This window comes from Melospiza georgiana, chromosome 22, assembly GCF_028018845.1.
Source record: "Melospiza georgiana isolate bMelGeo1 chromosome 22, bMelGeo1.pri, whole genome shotgun sequence".
NCBI classification, from domain to species: domain Eukaryota; kingdom Metazoa; phylum Chordata; class Aves; order Passeriformes; family Passerellidae; genus Melospiza; species Melospiza georgiana.
Genome location: NC_080451.1, coordinates 5,774,809 through 5,798,013, shown reverse-complemented (window position 1 = coordinate 5,798,013; position 23,205 = coordinate 5,774,809). Strand labels below are relative to the sequence as shown.

The window sequence follows — 23,205 nt, the reverse complement described above, 5'->3', positions numbered from 1 at the left end:
ATTGGAAATATTTCCCCATCATGCCTAACTTTGGAAATAACAACTGGAAGTTTCCAAGGCAAGGCCAGACACAAATCTTAATGGATTTTTTCTTGTTTCTTTAACTACAAGAACAACGATTTAGCTGGTTTTCAGTGAAGAGAGTTGGAAACATGGTAGAAAACTGCTCTTAAACTCTTGTTTGAAACAACCAGAAGGCTTGATTTGAGAAAAAGCCTTTTTAGAGCTTGGTGAGCCAAATTTAGACCTAACAGGAGCTTCTCTGCTGATCCCAATTCATGTCTTAGTGTGAACCTATTGGGATTCCACCACATCACAATTTTCTGGATGAGGAGTTTGTGGGGTTTTTCCCCCAGCCAAGCCCATTAAACTGTTCTTGCAGAGAGACCCAGAGCTGCTGCTCAGTCTGGCCTGGCTCAGCTCAGGGAATAAACCATGGAATGATGTGTCTTAGGCTGGTTTTGTACCCATTTTGTTTCCTGAGCCAGTTTTTCTTGGGCTGAGGTGAGCACACAGCTGATTTGGATCTTCCAAATTTGAGATATTTGATTGATATATCAATCTGGGAGCTCAGATTGAGATATATTTTTAATGGATATAATGTTTATGATGTACGTGCAGAGGGTGTAGATGGTTTGTGTAATTAAAAACCCAGAGAAAATGTAATTAAAAACCCAGAGAAGTGTGTGCCTGCAGAATTGTGCTTCATCTCCTGCAGGTGCTGCCCTGTGCACCCTCAAATCCACCCTGGAGGAGTGTACAGGACCCAGCACTCACCTCTCTGGGGAGCAGCCCTGATGTTTCCAGCACAGAAATCCCAGAGTGCAGAACCTGCTGGGTGCCTCTCCAGGGAATGTTTTCATTTTCCTCCACAACTGATGGTGCTGCTGATGTTTTTTCTTGTCTAGCCCCGCATGGACCAGTATTTTAATCAGATGGAGAAGATTGTGAAAGAGAGGAAAACTTCCTCAAGGATTCGGTTCATGCTTCAGGATGTAATAGACCTAAGGCTGGTAGGTGCCAGCTCCAGTGAGTAGAAGTGTGAAATCATGGGTGGCTGGTCTGGCTTGGAAGGAACCTCAAGGATCATCTCATTCCACTGCCCCAGCCCTGTCCAGCCTGGCCTTGGGCACTGCCAGGGATCCAGGGGCAGCCACAGCTGCTGTGGGCACCCTGTGCCAGGGCTGCCCATCCTCACAGGGAACAATTCCTAATTCTCAAAATCCCATCTGACCCTGCCCTCTTGCAGTGGGAAGCCATTCCCTGTGTCCCCAGCCCCTCTCCAGCTCTCCTGGAGCCCCTTTAGGCCCTGGTAGGGCTCTGAGCTCTCCCTGGGGCCCTCTGTCCTGCAGCTCCCATGCCAGTCTGTCATGTTCCCTTCCACATCCAGGCTGGATAAGCTCTCATGCAAGAGCAGGGATTCACAGCTCTAGTGGGGTGTTAGGGGGAGATCTGTTCCCTTCTCCCCCAGGTCTGGCTGTCCAAAGCCAGATGTCTCCATGTTGTCCTGGTGCCATGGTCAGCACACCTGGGGTGCTGGGGGTCCCCACACTGTGCAGGTGAAGATGTGACCTTGGGTGGAACAAACCTTCCCAGCAGCTGTAATTCCCCTCCAGGGGAGCTGGTCTGGGTTGTGTGGAGGCTGAAGTGACCATCTTGGCTGCAGGTAGAGGTAATTACCCCAAGAGCTGCAGCAAGATAAGGGACAGTGTGGTCATTCCAGGGCTGGAGGGGTCTGGGCACTTCATGGCTGAAAAGACACATCAAGCAAGGAAAGTGTTTTTGGAGTGACAGCTGCTCCTCTCTGCAGGATCCCTGTGTCAGCCATCACCATTCCTGGAGTGCAGAGCACTGTCTCCACTTAAAATCAGTCACTTCTTTTTTTTTATTTTCATTTCTTCCCTCCAGCTTGGAGGAGAGGCTCCCACAAAGACTATCAGTCATAAACAGAGAGTGATAGCTTTTCTCTTTCCTCTGAGCCTTGAAAGAGAAGCTGGGAATGTGCAGGCTGGGGATTAATGAATTCAGTCAGGTCTTGGCTGGAGTCCTTGTACCTGAGTGCAAGGCTCTGCTCTGGGGTGCTGGGATAACCATGTCCATAGTGTGTCCATAACCATGTCCATCATGTGTCCATAACCATGTCCATAACCATGTCCATCATGTGTCCATCATGTGTCCATAACCATGTCCATCATGTGTCCATAACCATGTCCATAACCATGTCCATCATGTGTCCATCATGTGTCCATAACCAAGTCCATAACCATGTCCATCATGTGTCCATAACCATGTCCATCATGTGTCCATACCCATAACCATGTCCATCATGTGTCCATAACCATGTCCATAACCATGTCCATAGTGTGTCCATAACCATGTGTCCATCATGTGTCCATAACCAAGTCCATAACTATGTCCTGTGTCCATAACCCAGTTCCATAACCATGTCCATAATGTGTCCGTAACCCAATTCCATACCCATGTCCATAAGCATATCCAAAACCATGTCCATAATGTGTCCATCATGTGTCCATAACCATGTCCATAATGTGTCCATAACCATGTCCATGTGTCCATAACCATGTCCATAACCATAACCAAGTCCATACCCATGTCCATAATGTGTCCATAACCATGCCCATGTGTCCATAACCATGCCCATAACCATGTCCATAATGTGTCCCAGCTCCACAGGGTTTTCTCCAGCCCTCTTAAGGCATGACAAGGGTGGGAGGATGAGGCCTTGTTCCCAATATTCAGACTCCCCATGTTTGATGCTCCTCTGGAAGTTTCCCTGAGCACATTTGTTTTTTTTGTTTCTTCCCCAGTGCAACTGGGTGTCACGGAGAGCAGACCAGGGCCCCAAGACCATCGAGCAGATCCATAAAGAAGCCAAGATTGAAGAGCAGGAAGAACAGAGGAAGGTGCAACAACTCATGACCAAAGACAAGAGGAGACCAGGTAAAGTAAAAGCCACGTTGGCTGCTCATTTCACATCCAGTGCCCTTAGAGGGAATCCACATAAAAGGAAAAAAAATTGTGAGGTTTTTTTTGCTATGTGTAATGAGCAAAGGAAATTGGGGCCTGGTATGTCAGAGGCGGGAAAAGGAGCAGATCTGCCATGGAGTGGCTGTGGGGATTTTCAGGGGCAAATCTCATGGGTGACAATAACCAACCACAGGCCAACAGTGCTTACACATTCCATTCCACAAACCATGTTGGATTTTGTGACAGGCTGCCAGAAATCTGTTCTAACAAGTTATTATATAGAAGTCAGATTTGCCATCCATTCTCATGCACTGCAGAGTCTCATTCCAAGAGAAAAACATCTCATTTCAAGAGAAAAAAAATCTCATTTCAAGAGAAAAACATCTCATTTCAGGAGTAACCATGTTGTCTTCAGTTGTTAAAGCCGTGAGGTGCTGACTCTGTATGAGGGAATGTCTTGGTGTCACCTTAAACTGCTCCTGGCCCTCAGGGCACTGTCTGAAGATGAAGTTGAAGTGACTGGGAAAATGAAGAGTGGGACAGAGCAGGGCAAGGAGAGAGGGATTATAGGGATTCTTTAGGGATTGGGAAATTCTCTAAGGATTGTCAAATGAAAGTGCTTTGAAAACAGGATGGAAAAAAAATCCATGTAGACTTTAATTATCCTAAAAGTGACACCAGGAGAAGGTGAGGGACCTGGGAGTGCCTGAGGGGCTCTGTGTCAGACCAGCCAAGTGCTGCAGGAATTGTGGGGTGAGTGAGGCTCTGGTCAGGGGAGGCTCTCACCTCACCTGCTCCTGTGAGCTCCTGAATGCAGAGAAATCCTGCCAGGAGCCATCCCTTCCAAAAACAGCCCCTGGAGGAGCGAGAGCTGTTCTGTGCAGGCTGGGGTGTGAGGGCACAGGCAGGCAGGGGCAGGGAGGCTCCCAAGCAGGACCCAGCAATGGGCTGGGCTGGGCTGAGCTGATCTGAGCTGAGCTGGGCTGAGCTGAGCCAAACATGGCTCTGTTTGTCCCCTCAGGTGTCCCACGGGTCGATGAAGGCGGCTGGAACACTGTGCAGGGGGCAAAGAACAGCAGAGTGCTGGACCCCACCAAGTTCCTTAAAATCACCAAGGTAGGTGCCAGCACAGCCTCCTTCAGGGCAATAAAACATCTGTTAGTCCAGGAAGAACCAGGATGGTGTGTGCAGGTCAAAACTTCAATCCTCAGAGTTAATACTGGGTGTAAATCAAGCTGCATTTTCTTCTGGATGTTCCTGTTTTGTCCTGAGGGAAAGGAGTGTGCAGACCTTCTTTCTCAGGTTCACAGTGTCCTTTTGAGCTCCAGAAGCTCTCACAGTCAAAAAATCTGCATTTTATTCAGTGATGAAAATGTGAGCCAAGGTATTGTGTGACAGCAGCACAGCCCCCATGTTCCACAGGTCTCAAACACATCACCTGGGAGTCTCAAACACATCCCCTGGGGGTCTCAAACACCTGCTGGAAATCCTTGGCTGCCCCAAGTTCTTGAGACCCTCATCTGATGCTGCTCCTCAGTAAAACAGGGAGGCCACATCCATTTTGATGTGTCACAAACAGCAGCACTCCAGACTTAGGGTGCTCCAGTAGAATGGAGAGAGCTGTGTCTGCTTTAGAGGTTTCTCAACTTTGTGGCATGGTTGCATCCCCCAGTATGTGATAAACTCTCATGGTCATCCTCCAGATTAATATCCTCCTGTTATTTCTCCAGTAAACTGGTGAATTTGGGACAATTTTCCAGGCTGCAGGTTGGGCAAGTTGGAGATTTCTCCTTTGTTGAAGTTCAGAACAGCTCTGGGTTATTTTGCCAAGGAGGAGTCTGGCCTTTGCATAAATCATTGACTCCTAAATATTCCCTTGTCCCACTTAATGTCACTTGCCCTGGATTTTTACACTCAGTGCCTGGATTCTTGGAGAGCTGTACAGCAGGACCTGGACAGACTGCAGCCCCTCTGCAAATCCAATCAGTTTGTTCCTTCTGAAAGTCATAAAAAAACTTCCAAAACTTCATTGGCAGGAGAGGTTCAGCCTCCCTCTGCCTGGGCTTACAGCTCACCTGGGAAGAGCCCTCCTCCTCTGCTCCAAACAAATGGAGCTGGTTCCACAGCAGCTGCTTTGGAATGAGACAGGAGCTCCCCTGAGATCTGCGAGGTCACAACCTCCTTGTCAATAAACTCTCCCACTGAACATTGTAAAATCAATATTCTCTTCTTGCCAGACACCTCTTCCTCCAAGTTCTGCCACCTGTTGTCATCCTTTGCCCTCTGGATTGTTTGTTGTCCTGCAGATCCCCCCCAAAGCCATGACTGGAGAGTTGATGGACAGTGAATCTGGTTTAAACATCAGAAACAAACTGAACATCTTTCAAATATGGATTTACTGAGCTTTTCCACTTTGCTGAGCTTCAGAATTTCCAATAAAAAGAAGCTCCTGCTCACTGTCAATGTCTCATTGACATTTGGAAGAGATCACATCATCTTTGTGATGCCCTTTGTTGTTTGTGTGCCCTGTCTTGGGCCACAGTTTACTCTTCCAGAAATATGTGAAGTGTATTTTGATGTTCACAAGACTGGGATTATTGCCAAGAAATCTCCCATTTATCATTACACTGTAGGATTTGCCCTTGTAACTGTACCTCTTGGTGTGTTCTACAGCCCACAATAGATGAGAAGATTCAGCTCGTGCCTAAAGCCCAGTTGGGCAGCTGGGGGAAGGGCAGCAGTGGTGGAGCCAAGGCAAGCGAGATGGGTAAGTGAGGATGGACCCTCACCCTGGGTTTGCTGCTAAAGAGCAGCTTTGGGTGGGTTCACAGAGCACCTTTGGGTGGGATTCACAGAGATTCACAGAGCACCTTTGGGTGGGGTTCACAGAGTCATGGAGTGTCCTGAGCAGGAAGGGACCCACAGGGATCAAACCCAACCCCTGGCCCTGCACAGACACCCCAACAATCCCAGCCTGTCCAAACCCTCTGGAGCTCTGGCAGGGCTGTGCCCATTCCCTGGGCAGCCTGGGCAGTGCCAGCACCCTCTGGGGAAGAGCCTTTGCTGATCTCCAACCCAAAGCCCCCTGGGCCAGCCCCAGCCCTTCCCTGGGTGCTGTCCCTGCTCACAGGCAGGGATCAGAGCTGTCCCCAGTGAGGGCTCCCCTCTGTCCCCTCTGTGTGACCTCCTGGCAGGAAGGGTTGAGGTGGGGCAGGCCCAGCCTTTCCCTGCAGTTCTGTCCCTGTGGCTGGGCTGAGCTGCTCTGTGGTGCTGAGCTCTCAGCAGCTCCTGACCTTGTTGCTCTGCTCTGTGTTGTCTCCACCATCTCCAGACTCCTTGCGACCAAGTGCCACAAGTCTGAACAGATTTTCTGCCCTGCAGCCTCCAGTGTCCCCAGTATCTGCCTCATCTGCATCTTCAGAACTAGAATCTCGCAGGGCCTTAACGAGGTGAGTGTCACTCCATCACTCCTCATGCTGCCCTTTGCACCAGCACTCAGAAAAAAGAGAATTCCTTGCTTTTCCAGGAATGGCTGGGTCCTTTTCCCACTCTGAGTTAGCTTCCAACATGCCTGTATTTTATAATATCATAGGAGAGGGAGGTGGAATTAATTTTTAAAACCGTTTTGATTAATGTTTTAGTTTCCGCTTCACCCTTCAGCCAAGGGTGGTTGTGTTTAACATTTTAAAAACTCTTCAGATAAAATGTAGTAATAAATAGGTTGGATTTAATGGCTGTGAATTCAGCCAGGTCAGTAGGTTTATTTATCCAGATAAACACACCTAAAACCTGGCAGAAATGCAGCATTAAACCATGTCTGACCCTTCCCAGCAGCTGTGACCTGCCCATGCTCCCACATCCAACAAAAAACTCCAGAGCCTCTCTCTCACTCCAGCTCCTTCAGGGCTGCAGCCACTCCAGCGTGGAGCATGAAACATGTATTAACCCTCAATAATTTATTGACTCTAGACGTGGTTTATAAATGTACAGTTCATTTAAAATGTCACTGGGTCTTCCTTTCAGTGCACACAAGCTGCTGAAGTGTTTTCCTGGGTTGTGCCTCCAATGTTTTCCCTCCTATTTCAAGTAAAGCTCGGGCTTATTCCATTATGGTTTCAATTTGCCCATCTTACTCATTAACACAGTAATTAATAGGACAGATAATTGTCACCTGTTACTGGGAGCCTTCACTCTTTGGGAGGTATTTTTTAATTTATGGGTAAAAAATACAACTCTCAAGGAATCACAAAATGTTTTGGGGTGGAGAGAGCTGAGAGATCACCCATTCCCACCCCCTGCCATGGCAGGGACACCTTCCAGTGTCCCAGGTGCTCCCAGCCCTGTCCAACCTGGCCTTGGGCACTGCCAGGGATCCAGGGGCAGCCCCTGCTGCTCTGGGCACCTGTGCCAGGGCCTGCCCACCCTGCCAGGGAGGAATTCCTTTGTTGCATCTAATTTAAAGCTCCCACACCATTTCAAAGGGAAACAGAGTCCATGTGTTATAAAATTCACTATTCCATTATAAAATGGGTGCTGTAGAGCTGTGCTTTTCCATATATTCTCTAGGAAGCATTGGCTGTTCCTGTCCACTCTGGGTATTTGTGTTTGTGCATCTCTGAAATTGAGTTCATTTTGGTTGTGGCTACAGCTGTAAGAAACAGAGCCAACAATCCAGCAATCCTGCAAATTCTCTGTCAGAAACAGAGCCAGCAATCCTGCAGGGCTTGGGAGGTGTTTTTCCCTGCAGTGAAGCCCCGGAGTCCCTCTCCTCACCCCTGAGCTGCATTTTGTGTTTTTGTTTGGCAGTCGTGGGAGCACGGGCAGGGAGAAGAATGACAAAGCTCTGCCACCCTCCCTGGCCCGGCCCAACACCTTCCTGAGGGGCAGCAGCAGCAAGGAGCTGCTGCTGGACAACCAGGCCCAGGAGGAGCAGCGCAGGGAGATGCTGGAGACGGTGAAGCAGCTGACAGGAGCCATGGAGATGGACAGGAACAGCACCGAGGCCGAGAGGAACAAAGCCAAGGAACCTGGTGAGGGCTCCTCTGCATGTGTGGATGGCACAAGGAGAACCTGTCAGGAGCAGGGACAGGTGTCTGTCCGTGCAGGGCAGTGACAGATGCACCTCCCAGAGCTGGGTGACCCAGCTGAGCCAGGCAGGCCTGGGCCTCACTCCTCTCTGCAGCTCCTCTGTGGGATCCAGCAGGGCTGAGAGGCTGCAGGTGCCAGCACAGCACCACCCATGGCATTGACTGCCCTGTTTGATCCTGTCCCTGTCCCCAAATCAGTGTCACTTCTTCAGGAATGCCATATCTGCCCTTTTCAAGGATTCCCCAGGGCAGGGATTTGGGTCAGATGGTGCACAGCAGCTTTTTAGCACCTTGTTGTTGCCAGCCCTCCTTCCAGCCAGCCCTGGTGCAGCAGGAGGGTGCCACCCACCAGGGTGACCTGTCTGTCACCTTGTCAGCCCTGCAGCTCCTGCTTTTCCCTCCTGCCAGCCTGGGCTGCTCTGTTAGCTGGAAAATGTGACACTTAAGGGGACAGAACCTTTGCAGTAAGGACAACACTCAGCTCCTTCCCTGGGAAACATCTGGAAACTGCTGCAGTGAGGGAAACACCTCAACTGCCACAGCACAGGCTTGTCCTGAAGCTTTAGGATGTTCTAGACAGTCCATGGGGTTTTGGGAGATTGCCTTGAGCTGCTGCCCATCTCAGTCAGCACATTTTAACTTTGCTGCAGCAGCTCCCATTTAATTATTTAATGTTCGTGCAGAGCTTTGAAGGTGTTTGACCTGTGCCACTGCCAGCTGTGATCCTGCAAGGTCAACTTACAGAAATATTGGGAGTTCATATGAGGGGAAAGTAGCCAGGAAAGAATCCCAGAATCCCAGAATGGTTTGAGTTGGAAGGAACCCTAAAGCTCATCCAGTTCCAGCCCCTGCTGTGGGCAGGGACACCTTTCATCTCTCCCAGGTTGCTCCGAGCCCCATCAAAGAACCTGAGGATGGGACAGGGGACACACCTGCCCTAGGGACTTCAGTTCTCAGAATGTCATCTCTGAAATGCTGATTTTCCTTTTCCAAACATTTTTTTGTTGTTGTATTTCCACCAGCCAAGCCAGAAGTTCCCCCAGCTCCAGTGCAGGAAAAGCCTTCACTATCAGAGGAGGAAATAGAGAGAAAATGCAAATCTATCATTGATGAGTTCTTGCATATTAATGATTTTAAGGTAAGCAAGATGAAAACCTCACTTAACAGACATCTCTGAGGGACATCTCTGTGGTTTCTGTCCAGGATGTGTCTCTGTGAGCACCCAGCCCACAGACAGAACCCAGCAGCAGCTCCAGGGGCACTTTCAGGACACTTGTCTGTCTCCCAAGCTTGTTTTGTGCCCTGCTGGAAATAGGAAGAACAGCCCAGGCTGTGTGTTTTAAGTAGCAGGATGGATGTGTATCTGTCATGAATCACTGAGCAGCTCCATAATACCAGCAATTTTGGAAGCAGAAAAGCTAGTGGGAAAATAAACAGAGGTTTTCATTTAGTTATCAAAGCATGTGCTGTTCTGATCTGGAGGCAGATAAAGCAATACTAAATATTGAACAAACCACTCCAGAGGATTTTTAATAAACATTGGAAATTACTGAGCAGCTGTCATCACTTCCTAGTTAAAAGGTTGAAATTTTGTTTCCCTTGTAAATGGGGTTGTTAGCTCGTCCAGGGAGTTTGCAAGAAATGTTACATTGGCTGCAAGGCTGCTTCATTTGATCTTTCACTGAAATAAATTTTAAAACCTGCCAAGTTTGAAATGGCAGCCCTTGGGAGTTGCTGGTTTGGCACCTTAAAAGCAGAGTTGCTGCTTCCATTTCATTGAACTTCCAATTAATAATTGGAAAGAGGAATATTCTCATGATGGATTGTTCAGAGTTCACATCTAGTTAATGGGATTAATTATTAAATACTTGGTTTGGAGGGGAAGAACCTTGCTCTGATTGGCAGTGAGCTGGCCTGGGACCCAGGGGCTGGTGAGCCAAGGAGTCTCTGCTCTTTTCCTGCTTATGATGGACTCCAAAGGCTGCCCTGGATGCCTGTGATGAAGGGGCCTCTTCAGGTCCCTGTTTGCAAATGCAGCAATTTGGGTATTTCTGTATTTCTGTGGCCTGCTGGAAGTGGAGCTGAATTGCTTTAGGCAGGGCAGGGCTGGTTCAAAGTCCATGGAATCAAAGCAGTTTGTTTGCATCAGGAATTACTTGGTACTGGGGGATTCTTGGTGCCCTCAGGTGCAGCAAAGCTCTGACTGCTTAAGGAAGCAGGAAGGCCACTGAGATCTCTGGGCTGGACCCAGAGGGTCACTGGAAGGTCCTTGTGATGGTAATGGAGATTTTTGATGTGGGACTTTGAGAGCTGCTCTCAAAGTCTCTGAGTGTTTCTTTGTTTAGGTTGCAAAATGCTCAAGTCAGAAAGTGGGAGCTTTAGAAAGGGGAAATCTTCTCCAAGTGCTCCCCAGCTATTTTCTGCTCCTTGATGGGCTGTGAGTTTGTAACACACACATTTGTGCCTGGTCAGATCAGTAACAAATCTGGTCTGATACCTTTTGTTTGACTTGATATTTGATATAGTAATCAGTGTTTTGGTGGCATCCAGAAGATAACTCCTGCCATCCAAGCAGCCCTGGAATGTGATTTATTAGCTGAGTGGTATAAATTCCATTATTGCTATTACTGTTGGTTTTGTTACTATTATGTGATGAAGTTCCACAGCCTAATTCAGTGAGGCTGTGGAACCTCAGTGAATTAGGAACCACTTTGCCTGGCAGCCTCACTAAATCCTCATTTCACCAAAAATCCCTGGTGTTACAGTAAGAAATTCTCTTGTGCCACGTGTTTGCTGCTTTCAGAGGAGGGTGTGTGTGCTGCTTTCAGAGGAGGGTGGTTTACTGCTTTCAGAGGAGGGTGGTTTGCTGCTTTCAGAGGAGGGTGACTCTGTGTGTTGTTCCACAGGAGGCCATGCAGTGTGTGGAGGAGCTCAGTGCCCAGAGCCTGCTGCCCGTGTTCGTGCGTGTGGGCGTGGAGTCCACGCTGGAGCGGAGCCAGATCACCAGGGATCACATGGGCCAGTTGTTACATCAGCTGGTGCACTCAGGAAAGCTGAGCAAGCAGGAGTTCTTCAAGGGGTTGGTATTCTGCTCAGAGAATCCACAGATTCTTTTCTGCAGTGTCTCTTGCTGTGCTGCAGAGAAATCTCCCACCTTGTTTTGGTACCCTGCCCTCTCCACATGTTCTTATGGAATGACTGTGTCATTTGGGTGTATTTATAAGGAATATTATTGCTGTAATATATTTTAAAGTGTTTCAGATGCCTTAGTGAACATAAATATGTTCATATTTATATCAGCTTGCATTTTGAAGCAGATCTGTAGGTGTCTGTTTAAATGTGTGTGCTCAGATCCCTGTTTGTGCTGCATTTCTCCCTGTCTGACTTTTGCAAATCCCTGAGTCTAAGTGGAACAGGAGGAAATCAGAATCCTTCACACAACAGGCACTGTCCCACTGGGATGAAGGCTTCACCCACACCCTGCCATTTCCAGGACAGCTCAGCTCAAGGGGCTGAGGAGGAGAACACACAGCAGAGGGGTTGGACCTGCCAAGAGAGACCCAAGTTTCTGCTGCTGGCTCATTTCAGCTCCCTGAGATTTGAGTTCCCAGCCTGCTGTCCAGTCCTAAAACAATCCCTGCTCCCATGGAGGTCCCTGGTGGCTCTCAGTCCTCACTGGAGTACAGAACAGGAGGGATAAAACAGGAATAAAACACAAATGCAGCAGTGAAGGAGTAGATGAAATATTCTGAGTTGCTGTAAGAACAGTTGGCTCTGTCTGGCTTTAATCTGAGTCCCTGTCATTGTGGTACCACTGATCATTCCAACAGGAAACTCCCTGCACCTTTGTCTGCCCCTGAACTTCATCCAGCTCACAGGAAAGGTTTTGGCAGCCTGAGTTCAAAATCATATGGAACTGCTGAAAAAAATCTAAATCCACAGGGAATACTCTGTGTCCTCACAGCAGTGATGGTCAGAGGGACTCGTTTGAGGTGATACACACCCAAAATGTGTTCTGATGAAAGTTGTTCCTGAGCTTCCTGGAGTTTGGAAAGTGGATCTTGATGAAATATTGGGATCTGTGCTCTGAATGTGACATAAACAATGTGAAACAGCTCCTGAAGATGATGGAAAGGGCAAGTGGTGTTCAGAGGGTTTGAGGAGAACACCAGAAACCACCTCACTGCTGACACAGGAGAAGTGACCATGTAATGAGGGATCACAGGGTGAACACTGGTCCCACCCTATGGCTGGGGAGATGCACAACAGGAAAATTATTTCTGCCACAAAGGCTGGAGGAGCAGCAGAGGTTGCAAAGAATAAAGCAAAGGAAATGGTTCCTGGTTTGAAACATAAGAAAAAATGTGGATTTATAGTCACTAAACAGGACACTGGGCTTCTCAAGGTTTTCAAGGAAAAACAAACCTTGATAGAAACTGGCAGGAGAGCAGAAAAATTGCCATCTCACAGACATGGGAAGTGAAGCCACCTGCAAGGGTTTCATGGGAAAGAAAGAGTTTTGAGCCATTCTGGAAAGTGTATCACTGGGGAGCAGCCCTGTAATTCCTGCTGCAGATAGAAACTGCTGAACTGAGCTCTGACAGACATTTCACTGCTTACCTTACATTTGGAATTCTGTTAGGATTCACCCCCTTCTCTAAATGTTTGGATATTTTTAAGGTTTTATTTACTTCATAGTTTATATATACAGATAAGAAAGCTTTTTAGTTTTATAGATGTTACTGTTTAGCAAGTGATTTGGTACTGGATATAAGATTTATTATAACAGGAGTTTTCCTGGGTGTATCTGTTGGATCTACCAAAGGTGGTGTCTTTTCCACATATTCTCCTTGTTAGTGCATGGAGAAATTCAGTCTTGGCAGTTTGGAAGTACCAAAGGCATAAAATGTCAATAGGTTTTTTGTTATCTTTGTGATTCTCCTCCCTCCTCTCTCTCTTCACTCCTCTTATATTAAAAAATATTTTTAAAGCACAGATTTCTTTGATGGAAATGTCTCCAATTAAATTTGATTTAACACTTGATGTTTTTCTCCTCTTTCTGAAGTTTCTCTGAGACCCTGGAGATGGCAGATGACATGGCCATAGATATACCCCATATCTGGCTGTACCTGGCTGAGTTGGTGACCCCCATGTTAAAAGAAGGAGGAATCTCTATGAGAGAACTTATACAGTAAGTGATGCTTTCCCAGCTGTGCCTGTAGTGATTTCTCTGTATGATTTCCATCAGTGGTGGAGGATGAGCAGTGCTGGAGGCTCAGGAGAGCTGTTGCACATCCTTGGGGGCCCACACCAGCCTGAGAGCTCTGCTGGGAAGGGAGCTTGGTGTTTTCACCCTTGGAGAAGGGTTTTATCCATAAATCTGCTGTTGGTTCCAGCTAAAAATACCCCAGTGCTGTAGAGTGGGGTGATTTGGGAGCACAGAGGCTCTGGGAATTGCACTTGCAGAGAGTGAGGCATCCTAGAAGGTCAGAGGGTAACTGAAGGAGGGCTGGGCTGGGTGGGATGTTGGAATGAATTCCCCTCTCTGTGAGGGTGGGTAGGCCCTGGCATATCTTGCCCAGAGCAGCTGTGTCTGCCTCATCCCTGGAAGGGTTCAAGGCCAGGCTGGATGGGCTTGGAGCAGCCTGGGACAGTGGGAGGTGTCCCTGCCCAAACTGGGATTCCATGTCTCTACCACCTGGGCACTGCCTTAAACGGGCACAAAACCTTGTCTGCAAGACCAGAAACCATTTCCTGGACCAGAATTCCAGAATTTTCTGTATGTCCTTCATATCTGGGGATTAACTGTGAACCAGTTCAATGGTTCCTATTTCTCTTGGTTCCAGCTGAGCTTAAAAATACCCCCGTGCTGTAGAGTGGAGTGATTTGGGAGCACAATATGTTAAGAAAATAGCAGTCTTTTCCCTCTACCCAAGTGTAGCATCCCACAAAAATGAGTGGATTTGACATAAATATAAAATATTTTTTGATGTAAAATTCAAGTCTTTGTAATTAGCCCTGTAGTGACAAGGTCACTGCATCACTAAATGTTTTATCAGCAGTGCTGGATTAATCAAATCCTTCCTCCCTGGCAGAAGTTTAAAGATGATTTCCTGCTTCAGTTTGGTCACTGGTTTTCTGGATTTGCATCCCAAAATTATAACAGAAGTCCCAAATTATAACAGAAAAACACCTGTTTTTCTTTCATTCTAGAGAATTTAGCAAACCCTTGCTTCCTGTGGGAAGAGCCGGCGTCTTGCTTGCTGAAATCTTGCACCTTCTATGCAAACAAATGGTGAGTGCCTGGTGCTGTGTCCTCCTCCAGAGGGAGGAGTGGATGCAGCGCTCGTGTTCATGCATGAAACCTTCACCATTCCCACCTGAGGACATTTAGGGATGGGCCAGCCAGTCCAGCTAACTTAGGAACTCTGCCTCGCACCCCCAGTTTCCAAGCAACCCTTAGGAGGTTCCAAAAAGTTGAGTTAACTTTTTGTTTTCTCATCACTTTTCCCTTTTGCAGGTACCTTTGCACCTGGCTTCTCCCAGAAGCTAAGAGTGCTGAAATACTGCAAGAGGGACATGCTCAAGGGATTTCTGGGCTGAGCAGAAGCAGCAAGTGCCGGGAATCTTGCGAGAGAACTGTTCTTGCAGACCGGAGAGGTTCTCAGGGTTCGGATAAGCTGCGATGGCCTCAGACTGCTGCGTGCTTATCCAAACTAAAGCTGCGACTCTCGAGGTTCACCCAGCACTGGGGTAGTGACACCTCCTCACCCCGGGACTCCCAGAGCTCTCTTTCACACCTCACAGCTGCGTGTCCAACCAGTTTGGTGGTTTCCCTATAACTCATCTCCATTTTTTTGTCTTTTTTTTTTTTTTTTTTTTTTTTTTTTGGTTTTTTTTTTTTGTGATTCAGCTGAATCCTGCACTTTGGATAGTGTCTATTTTCCAACCCTGTAAAATCCCTCACTTGGCGCTTTTTTTTTTTTTTTTTTTTTTTTTTTTTTTTTTTTTTTTTTTTTTCAAGCATGCATTCAAGTAAGGTTGAATGTTCCAGGAGCATTTCAGTCCAACAGTGCAAAGAGTGACTTTTTATTTATTTATTTTAGTCTTGTGCTTGTTTGGACAGTCAATTTCCTTTTTTTTTTTAACTATTCTGTGAAAGAAAAGCTGCTGTGCTCTGGGTGTGGAAGCACAGCCTTGGGTCTCTGTTTCTGCCACAGCTTTCTGATCAGATCTTGTCCAGTCCAAGACTTGGACTCGGGTATTTCAGCGTAACATCAGCCATCTAACCCAGATCTTGGTGGATCAGAGCAGGAACTATGCACAGTTGGCTCTTAACAACCTGTATTGTAAACTGAAAGTTGTAATCTGCTTTGTAAACTGAAAATCAGGCAGCATTTCTCAGCTTGGCTTAGGCTACTCAGTGATCTCCTGTGAGCAGGGGCTGTAAGGTGAAACTTTGGCAAAGCATTTGGGTGAAAAGAGCTGGTTGTGCTCAGCATTTTTATTCTTGTCAGAACTGTGTGTGTCAGAACTGTGCTCTCTGAGGCAGGAGGCTCAAAGGTCAGTGTGACATTAGAGGCTGCAAAAGGCTGAACTGTCTGTGCTCAAGGGCACTGCTCTCAAGGTTTGCATAAACTCGAGGAACTGAAGAGAGGATTTGGGATTCTGTGCCTGAATTTGAGGCTGAAAACAGCTGAGTAAATGAGTTTTCTCAAAGGAGCAAATTGCCAGAGCCTTACTGTCAAGGCAAGGGAGTGTGTGATGGAGTAATTTAGGAGAAGGGTTTGAATCAGGTGTGGAAGGTGCCCTGTCCCAGTGTCACTGCTCAGGGTGACCTCGGCGCTCGCTGCGACCCCCCCGTGTCACTCCTGCCTTGCCCACCTGACCAGATGTGCATTCCTGGGGACTGCACATGTGGTTCCTCTGCAGCACATGTGGTTCCTCCTGCACGGGCTCTCCAGATGTTCTCACTCGTTGCTGGGTGTTTGTTGGGTGGCTGAAGTGTCCTTTATTCCTCCTGACACAGCTGCACCACTCCGGCCCCTGTGAGCTGCCAGGTGTCCCTCAGCTCTTTAAAGGGACAAACTCTTGTGTTTCAGAGCCATAAGAAAGTGGGAGCCTTATGGAGGGAGTCTGGCCTCAGTTGGAAGGACTACTTGCCCGAAGGGGAGGATGTACATACCTTTCTCATGGAACAGGTGAGTTCAGATCAAACCCATTTGTTCATCCTCTTCCATCCTGTTCTTATGTGCAGTTGGAATTTGGGGTGAAGTGTATCCAAGTTGGGGTAGATGATTTCAGCACCACAATGTGAAGCACAGGGAGGACAAGCCTGTCCTGGGAAAAAAACATTCAATAATGAGTTTTAGAGCAGGGACAGACAACCTGCAGAAGGGCCACAATTAATGGTAGCAGTTATTCACTCATCCCACCTTGGGTTATGGTCCTGGAGGGAGCCAGGACTGATGGAGGCACCTCACCTCCTGCTGGTGCTGCTCCTCAGGGAGTCACTGCCTCCCTTTGGAGCTTTGTGTGGTCCACTGCCCTGTTGTGGCACTTTGGAAGTGCTGCAGGAAATGAAATTATTACCATGGACTGGGCCTTGCTGAGGGGACTGCAGCTCTTCTGTCACAGTTCTCAAGGAATTGGGGCACTGGCTGCAATTCCTTTGAGCCAGTGCCAGCTCTAGGTGTTGCATTCCAGCCCCTATAGCTCCAGCCAGGCAATGCACACTGGATTTTGTGCTGGAGCTGCCTGAGGTGCCTCCTTGTCTTTGCTGGATAATGGAGTTCCCATGTGTAAAATGCTTCCTAACCTTTGGAACAGGGCAAGTTGATATTGTAACAATAACTGAGCAGGTGAGAGATGCCAGGAAGCAGAATTAAATGTAATTTCCTACTTCAATCTGATGTAATTCAGCCTAGGAAAGTGCATTTCACTAATTGCCATCATCCCATGTGGTGTTGCAGAAGTTGGAGTTCACAGAGTCTGACTGTTCCAGTTCCTCAGAAGCACTTTCAGAGAAAGAACTGTCTGCAGAAGAGCTGAACAAGCAGCTGGAAAAACTCATTGTTGAGGACAAGGCGAATGATGAACAAATCTTTGACTGGGTAGAGGTACAAAGAGATTTTCACCCTCCCTGCAGACTGTTTTACTGCTTTTGTAAATGTGTTCTGATCTGAACATCTCAAGCTATGGGACACTGCAAGGATTTTGTCTGTGCAATCAACACTTCCAAAGAATTAAAATCTAAAATATAATCAGTATTTAAGGGTCAGTTTCAGGAAGGAAGGCTTTTAGCCATATTAACTGTGTAATCTTTTATGTACTCTAGACTTTCTGACACTGAAAATCCTGCTTCTGCCACTTAGTATATTTAAGATGTGCACTGCTGCATCGTTTCTTCATAAAATAGGGAATTCACTATTTTTTCCCAACATGACCTCTCCAAATTTCCTGCTGAAAAACATCCTGGGCAGTCACTGAGAGCACCTTTTCCCAGTGCACTGGGCCAGACACTGGAAGAGAAAATAAAAATAAAGAAAAATGGAAAAGGCCTATCAACCCATGGTCTTTGCTCTCAGTCTCTGGCTGCCTTTAACTCAGATATTTATTGTCTGTAATTATACCCAACCTCTCCATTTATATCTATGCTTGTACTAAATGTTGGTCAGGTTCAGTTCAGTTATTTCTGTGGCAGAGCAATGTGTTAGAAATGTCATTTTTCCACTGCTGTTAAAGGAGTTGAGAGTGGAATGAAAGCAGCACTGAAAATCCGGGATCACCCACAGGCTTTTTGGAGCCTTGGACAGTTTCCACATCCATTCCCTGAATTTCTTTTACAAAACAAACAATCTCCACCCAAGGAGCACGCTGTAAAGTTTGTTGGAAAAGCCCAAAACTCTTTGAGACTGTTGTGAGGGCGTTGCAGGAGTGTGGTGGGTTTGGTTCTGCACACAAACAGCTCCTTGAGGGAGGTGCTCAGTGGCACAGGGATCCCAAGGGATGGGATCTTGCTGCTGATGTCCCTGAGGGAGCTCCAGGGGGTGAGTGAGGAGCTGAGGGTTGCAGGGCTGAGCTGGGTTTGTGCCACAGCAGCAGCTGAGCCTGGACTTGCTGCCAGGCTCAGCTCTGGAGTTTTGCAGTCCTGCAGTGTTTTTAACTGCTCCATTTCCTCTTGATTGCAGGCTAATCTAGATGAAAGCCAGATGAGTTCACCTACATTCCTTAGAGCTTTAATGACAGCAGTTTGTAAAGCAGCTATTATAGGTGAGTAACTTGCAGTGTAAACACCACACAAACCAAACCTGCAAAGAATTATTTGGTATTTTTGAGGTTTATATCACATTTCCCTGGCCAAGGCTGTATTTTGTCACACACTAAGGCTTTTCCATCATTTGGGATTATGCCTGAGAGTAGGGTGTCCCTTCCCTTCTTTACTGGGTGTGGTGTTCCTGAGGTGCCCCTGGTGTGAGCAGGGGTCTCAGACAGCTCTGGGTAGTGCCAGGTTCTTCATTGATTTTCTTAATGAAGGTGGAAATGACTGAGATCACCATCCAGTCAATGAACATTTCCACTCCTGTGCCAGCAAAGATGTGTGGGCAGGCAGTGTGGGCAGTGGGAGAGAAGCCAGGCTGGGGCTCAGGCTTGTGAGAGTTTTATATCCAAAGTTTCACTTTTGGGAAGATGGTTTCTATGCATTTTCCAGCTGGAAGCACAGGGAAGGAAAGGCTCCCAAGCCAGACATGTGAGCCTCAAGCCCTCAGTGGGGGTTGAGTAAAGCACTACAGGCAGAAACATCTGCTCAGTTCACTTGGTTTTCTTTAACTTTACTGTTGGCATCTGGCACAGCAAAAAGTGGTGCTTGTAAAGGGTCTGGTTCTGCTCTGAGCTGTGATTTAGGGGAGGACAGGCTGGATTCCACCAGTGAGGGAGGGGAGGGACAGCCCAGCTCCTTCCTCTCTCTGGGAACACAGCCTTGCTTGTGCCACCTAGTGTTAACAGAGACACGACACAGGACTTCATTTCCAAGGCTGTTGTGTAAGGAAAATCATCCTCTGGTTCAAATTTTGGCCTTGCCTCTGAGTTTTTTTTCTTTTGTTTTCAAAATATCACTTAATTGGGTTGCATGATCTACTTGAAAGCTGCTGAATAATTTATTCTTGTGGCTGATGGACTTCTAATGCGTATTTTTATACATTCACTATTTCCTATATCATGTGCAAATTATGATTTCTGTTTCTGCCCTGGTATTTTTAGAAAAAAAATTTCTAAAAACCTTTTTAATGCAGTTGCCTCTGGAGACACCATTTGCACTGCAAAGTGAGGTTGTGCTGCTGCTGCTTGTGTTAGAGCTGGGGTCACTGCAGGCAGTGAATATGGGGAGCTGTAAGGACCAAGACTTCCAGAAACAGCCATTAATCAAAAAATACTTGCTGTTTCTTCTCATCCTCCTTTTCTCTCCACTCCAAACTGTCTTTATGATTGCAGTTCGCATTAGTAAAGGCAGTCAAAGAGCTGTCCCTGTTGCCATGTGGTAGCTGACCTTGCTTTCTCCTCCTCCCCTCAGCGGACTCTTCCAGCTTCCGAGTGGACACTGCTGTTATCAAACAGAGAGTGCCCATCCTGCTCAAGTACCTGGACTCAGACACAGAGAAGGAACTACAAGCACTTTATGCACTACAAGCATCAATAGTAAAACTTGATCAACCTCCTAGTAAGTGTTGCCTCTGTGCTGGGGATTTGAGCCTGGATAAGGGCTGGGGGGTTCTGTGGGAGATGGGAAGAGGATGAGGATGTATTTTCCTTACCTTTGTAGGTGGCTGATGAGAGAAGCTGGTGAGGGTGGGTTCAGCTTGTCTAGATCCCAGATTTTTAGAGCAGCTCAAGTTCCCAAATGCTTGGCCAGAGGCTGGCTCTTCTTCTGGTTGTTCTGTGAGCAGCTACACAGAAGGAAGGACAAAGCTCTATTGATAAAAAGAGAGCAAAAACAGAGCAGTAAAAAATAATCTGCAGAGTTTTCAGTACCTGGGATGCAATGAGAACTGCATTGCTACTCCACAAATGTCTGTGGGCTTGGAGGGAATAAAATGAGTTGGTCAACTGATGAGTTTTGTCCCAGAGATGCTACAGAAAACCCTTGTGGGACAAGAGAGTAGCCAAAGAAGCAGGGATTCCCAGGGAATCTGCAGCACAAAATCCAGGAATGCCTCAAAACATCCTTAGTGCCCTTTATGACATTAGTTGGGCATTATCTCTCCTGATGAGCCACAAAAATCCAGGGCTGGAGGGAATCCAGCCATGTGGTGCAGAGGAGATCCTGCTTGCAGGCAGTCTCTAGATAATATATTGATAACAGAATCCCACAGCTGCTTTCCCAGCTTCCCCTCTCCTCTGACAGTGTCAAGGGGTCAGTTTTCCCCCTCACCTGAGTGTGAGCAGCCAAAGCAATAACTGAGTGAGAGCTCTGTGTTTCCCTTGTCTCTCCCATCATCTCCCGTGCCAAGAGGTCGCGTTAATCCCTTTATATGCAGCCAGGGCTGACAGATGTTGGTGCCTTTATCCCATTACTGCAGATTTGTTGCGGATGTTTTTCGATTGCCTGTATGACGAGGAGGTCATTTCAGAGGATGCCTTCTACAAGTGGGAGAGCAGCAAGGACCCGGCGGAGCAGAACGGGAAAGGAGTAGCGCTCAAATCCGTCACGGCGTTCTTCACGTGGCTACGGGAGGCCGAAGAGGAGTCAGAGGATAATTAAAACTTAAAAAAAAAATACAGATTTAAAACAAACAAACAAAAAAAAAAAAGAAACAATTTAAGTATTTTTTTAAAAAGTTTCACGTCTTCGCCAATCACAGTGCAGCAAGGCCAATTCTCTCTCGCAGACCCCCCCTTGCCCCACACACGCACGAGTGGGAGAGGTAAAACCCGATAAACACCGAGGTGATCATGGAGGCAAAAAGGTACTTGAAAACAAACCCACAAAAAGTAAACTTCAAACCTGAGGGCGGGAGCACTAAACCAAAATACATGTATTATTTATAGAAAATATTTTCTGTTTTAATCTTTTTCTTTTCTTTTTAAACAAGGACTCATACTTAGGAAAACACACAGCGAAACAAATCTGTTTAGCAAAAACAAGTTGAAAACTTTTAATTTATTATTTTAAGGACTGCAAATGCCAGTGTAATTTTTAAATTTGCAGTTTCTGTAAACAAATTGTATAATAGAACAAAAGCAAAGAAATAAATTTCCCTCCCCTTCATACGCACCTCAGTTTTGTTTCAAAGCATGATAAATCAACAAAACTTTGAAGGGGGTTGGGGTGAGCTAGATGAGGACAAGATCAATTTTTTTTTTATTGTCATCAGATTTTTCTGCCTGCCTCTCAGCTTGCTTCAGAAATTTAAAAAGAAAATAGTAATCAAACCATACATAACCTTGGATCGGAAGAAAAATGCATTTGAGAAAACCGCTGCGGACCAGAGTGCTCCGAAAATAACTCATTGAAAACCGTGCTACCCCGGGGAAAAAAGTACTAGTGATACTTTGAGAACCTTTAGAGCAACTTTAAGGCTTGTAAATACATAGAACAAATATTTAAAAAAAAAAAAAAAAACAAAAAAAAGAAAGAAATTGACTCAATACTATTTCTTTTCACTTTCAAAATATAAAGAACAAAATAAAGACAAACATTGCAAGTTTAAAAGAAATTAAAACGACTTCTCCTTTGACAGCTGCTGAATGTGTGCACCATCCTGAGCGGTGCTGGCTTCCTTGGCATGCCGTAGGTCCTCGGGCCCAAATTGTGTAAATATAGTGTGTGTCTGTGTGTGACTACCAAAAATGAAGGGTGAGAGCAATTGTTAAAAAAAGGAAAATACAAAACAAGGGGATGCTGTTGTGCCGAGAAGGCCCCTGGCCAAGGAGCAGCCAGTGGTGGCTGCGGGGCCGAGCGGCAGCGGTTGGTTCCCGAGGCTGGGACATGGTGACCTCAGGGCGGACGTGCCCGAGCCCAGCTGGGTCTCTGTGACGTGGATCAGTGGGGACTGTGACCCTGGCAGCTCTGGAGGCCGCAGCTGTGAGAGCCGAGATCCGACAGCCCGCGCCAGGAGGGTGCAGGATGGAGGAGCAGCGTTGCCCACCTGGCACTGCCCAAGTGCCAACATGGCCAGGGCACAGCCACAGCCATGGGAGCCCTTCCCGTGCCCAGAGGGACCCAGGCTGCTGCTCCAGACCCAGCTGCTGCCACCCAGGATGACCTCACTGAGAGAATCACCTGCCATCAAGGACTCTGCAATGTGGTTTGTGAACTGTGGGCCATGGACCGTGAGTAACCTGTGGAGCATTTGCTGGGGGTGTCTGCAGCACTGACTGCTCACATGATGCTGTCTTTTTCTTTCCAGCTGCTAAATCACTTCTTTAAAAAAAAAAAAAAAAAAAAAAAAAACAAAAACAACAACAAAAAGAAACAAAAACAAAAGGGGAAGAAAGCCTACAAATACATTACTTTCCTAATCTTACTTTTACATGTAAACAATTGCTGTACTTGCCTGAGGATGTGATTTGATCACCACGGGGAAGGGAGGAGGTGCCTGGTTGTGGCCAGAGGGGAGAGGTCCATGAGACACTTTCCCTGTTAATGTTCCACCCCATGAATCTGAGCTAGAGAATCCATGGCCTAAAACACTAGAGCATTGTTTGGTTATTTTTTTTTTTTAGTAACAATAAAACACTTTTCTCTGATGTTTTGTTAAAAAAAAAAGAAAAAAAAGAAAAAATATTCTCACCGTTACTGTATGCTCATGTATCTGCCTGTACCACATCCACGGCCTCGCCGTTGGGCCCAGAGGTTTGGATGGGCTCTCAAGGTCTCCAAAAGGTCTGTCCCCATGGAACCCCCACCCAGCAGGGCTCCAGGGGTGTCTGTCACAGCTTTGCAGAAGGTGGTGTGGGTGCTCTTCCTCCAAAAAGCTTTTTTTGAGCACATGGTGGTTTGTAGCAGTTAAAGAGTTGAATTAAATGGATGCCAGTTTGTATGGGAATAAGGGTAAATATTGCCAAGTTGGTGTGGGCAAATGATGGAATTCCTCTCAGGGTGGGCAGTGTCAGAGCCTGCTGGGAATGT

The 23,205-nt window shown here is 46.9% G+C and overlaps 1 protein-coding gene across 3 annotated transcripts in view; it reads left to right on the top strand.

The window, feature by feature from the left end:
- The window catches only part of EIF4G3 (eukaryotic translation initiation factor 4 gamma 3), a 146,819-nt gene extending 123,996 nt beyond the window's left edge, over positions 1 to 22,823 (top strand). For all 3 annotated transcript variants that reach the window (XM_058039277.1, XM_058039278.1, XM_058039279.1), the window contains 15 exons: positions 909 to 1,013; positions 2,829 to 2,961; positions 4,010 to 4,104; positions 5,662 to 5,755; positions 6,320 to 6,437; positions 7,795 to 8,018; positions 9,098 to 9,213; positions 10,982 to 11,154; positions 13,141 to 13,266; positions 14,289 to 14,370; positions 16,178 to 16,276; positions 17,048 to 17,194; positions 18,266 to 18,347; positions 19,648 to 19,794; positions 20,654 to 22,823. In XM_058039277.1, the coding sequence (XP_057895260.1) occupies positions 909 to 1,013; positions 2,829 to 2,961; positions 4,010 to 4,104; positions 5,662 to 5,755; positions 6,320 to 6,437; positions 7,795 to 8,018; positions 9,098 to 9,213; positions 10,982 to 11,154; positions 13,141 to 13,266; positions 14,289 to 14,370; positions 16,178 to 16,276; positions 17,048 to 17,194; positions 18,266 to 18,347; positions 19,648 to 19,794; positions 20,654 to 20,835 (1,923 nt within the window). In that variant the 3' untranslated portion in view covers positions 20,836 to 22,823. The remainder of the gene's footprint in view (positions 1 to 908; positions 1,014 to 2,828; positions 2,962 to 4,009; positions 4,105 to 5,661; positions 5,756 to 6,319; positions 6,438 to 7,794; positions 8,019 to 9,097; positions 9,214 to 10,981; positions 11,155 to 13,140; positions 13,267 to 14,288; positions 14,371 to 16,177; positions 16,277 to 17,047; positions 17,195 to 18,265; positions 18,348 to 19,647; positions 19,795 to 20,653) is intronic.
- The last annotated feature ends 382 nt before the right edge of the window (positions 22,824 to 23,205 follow it).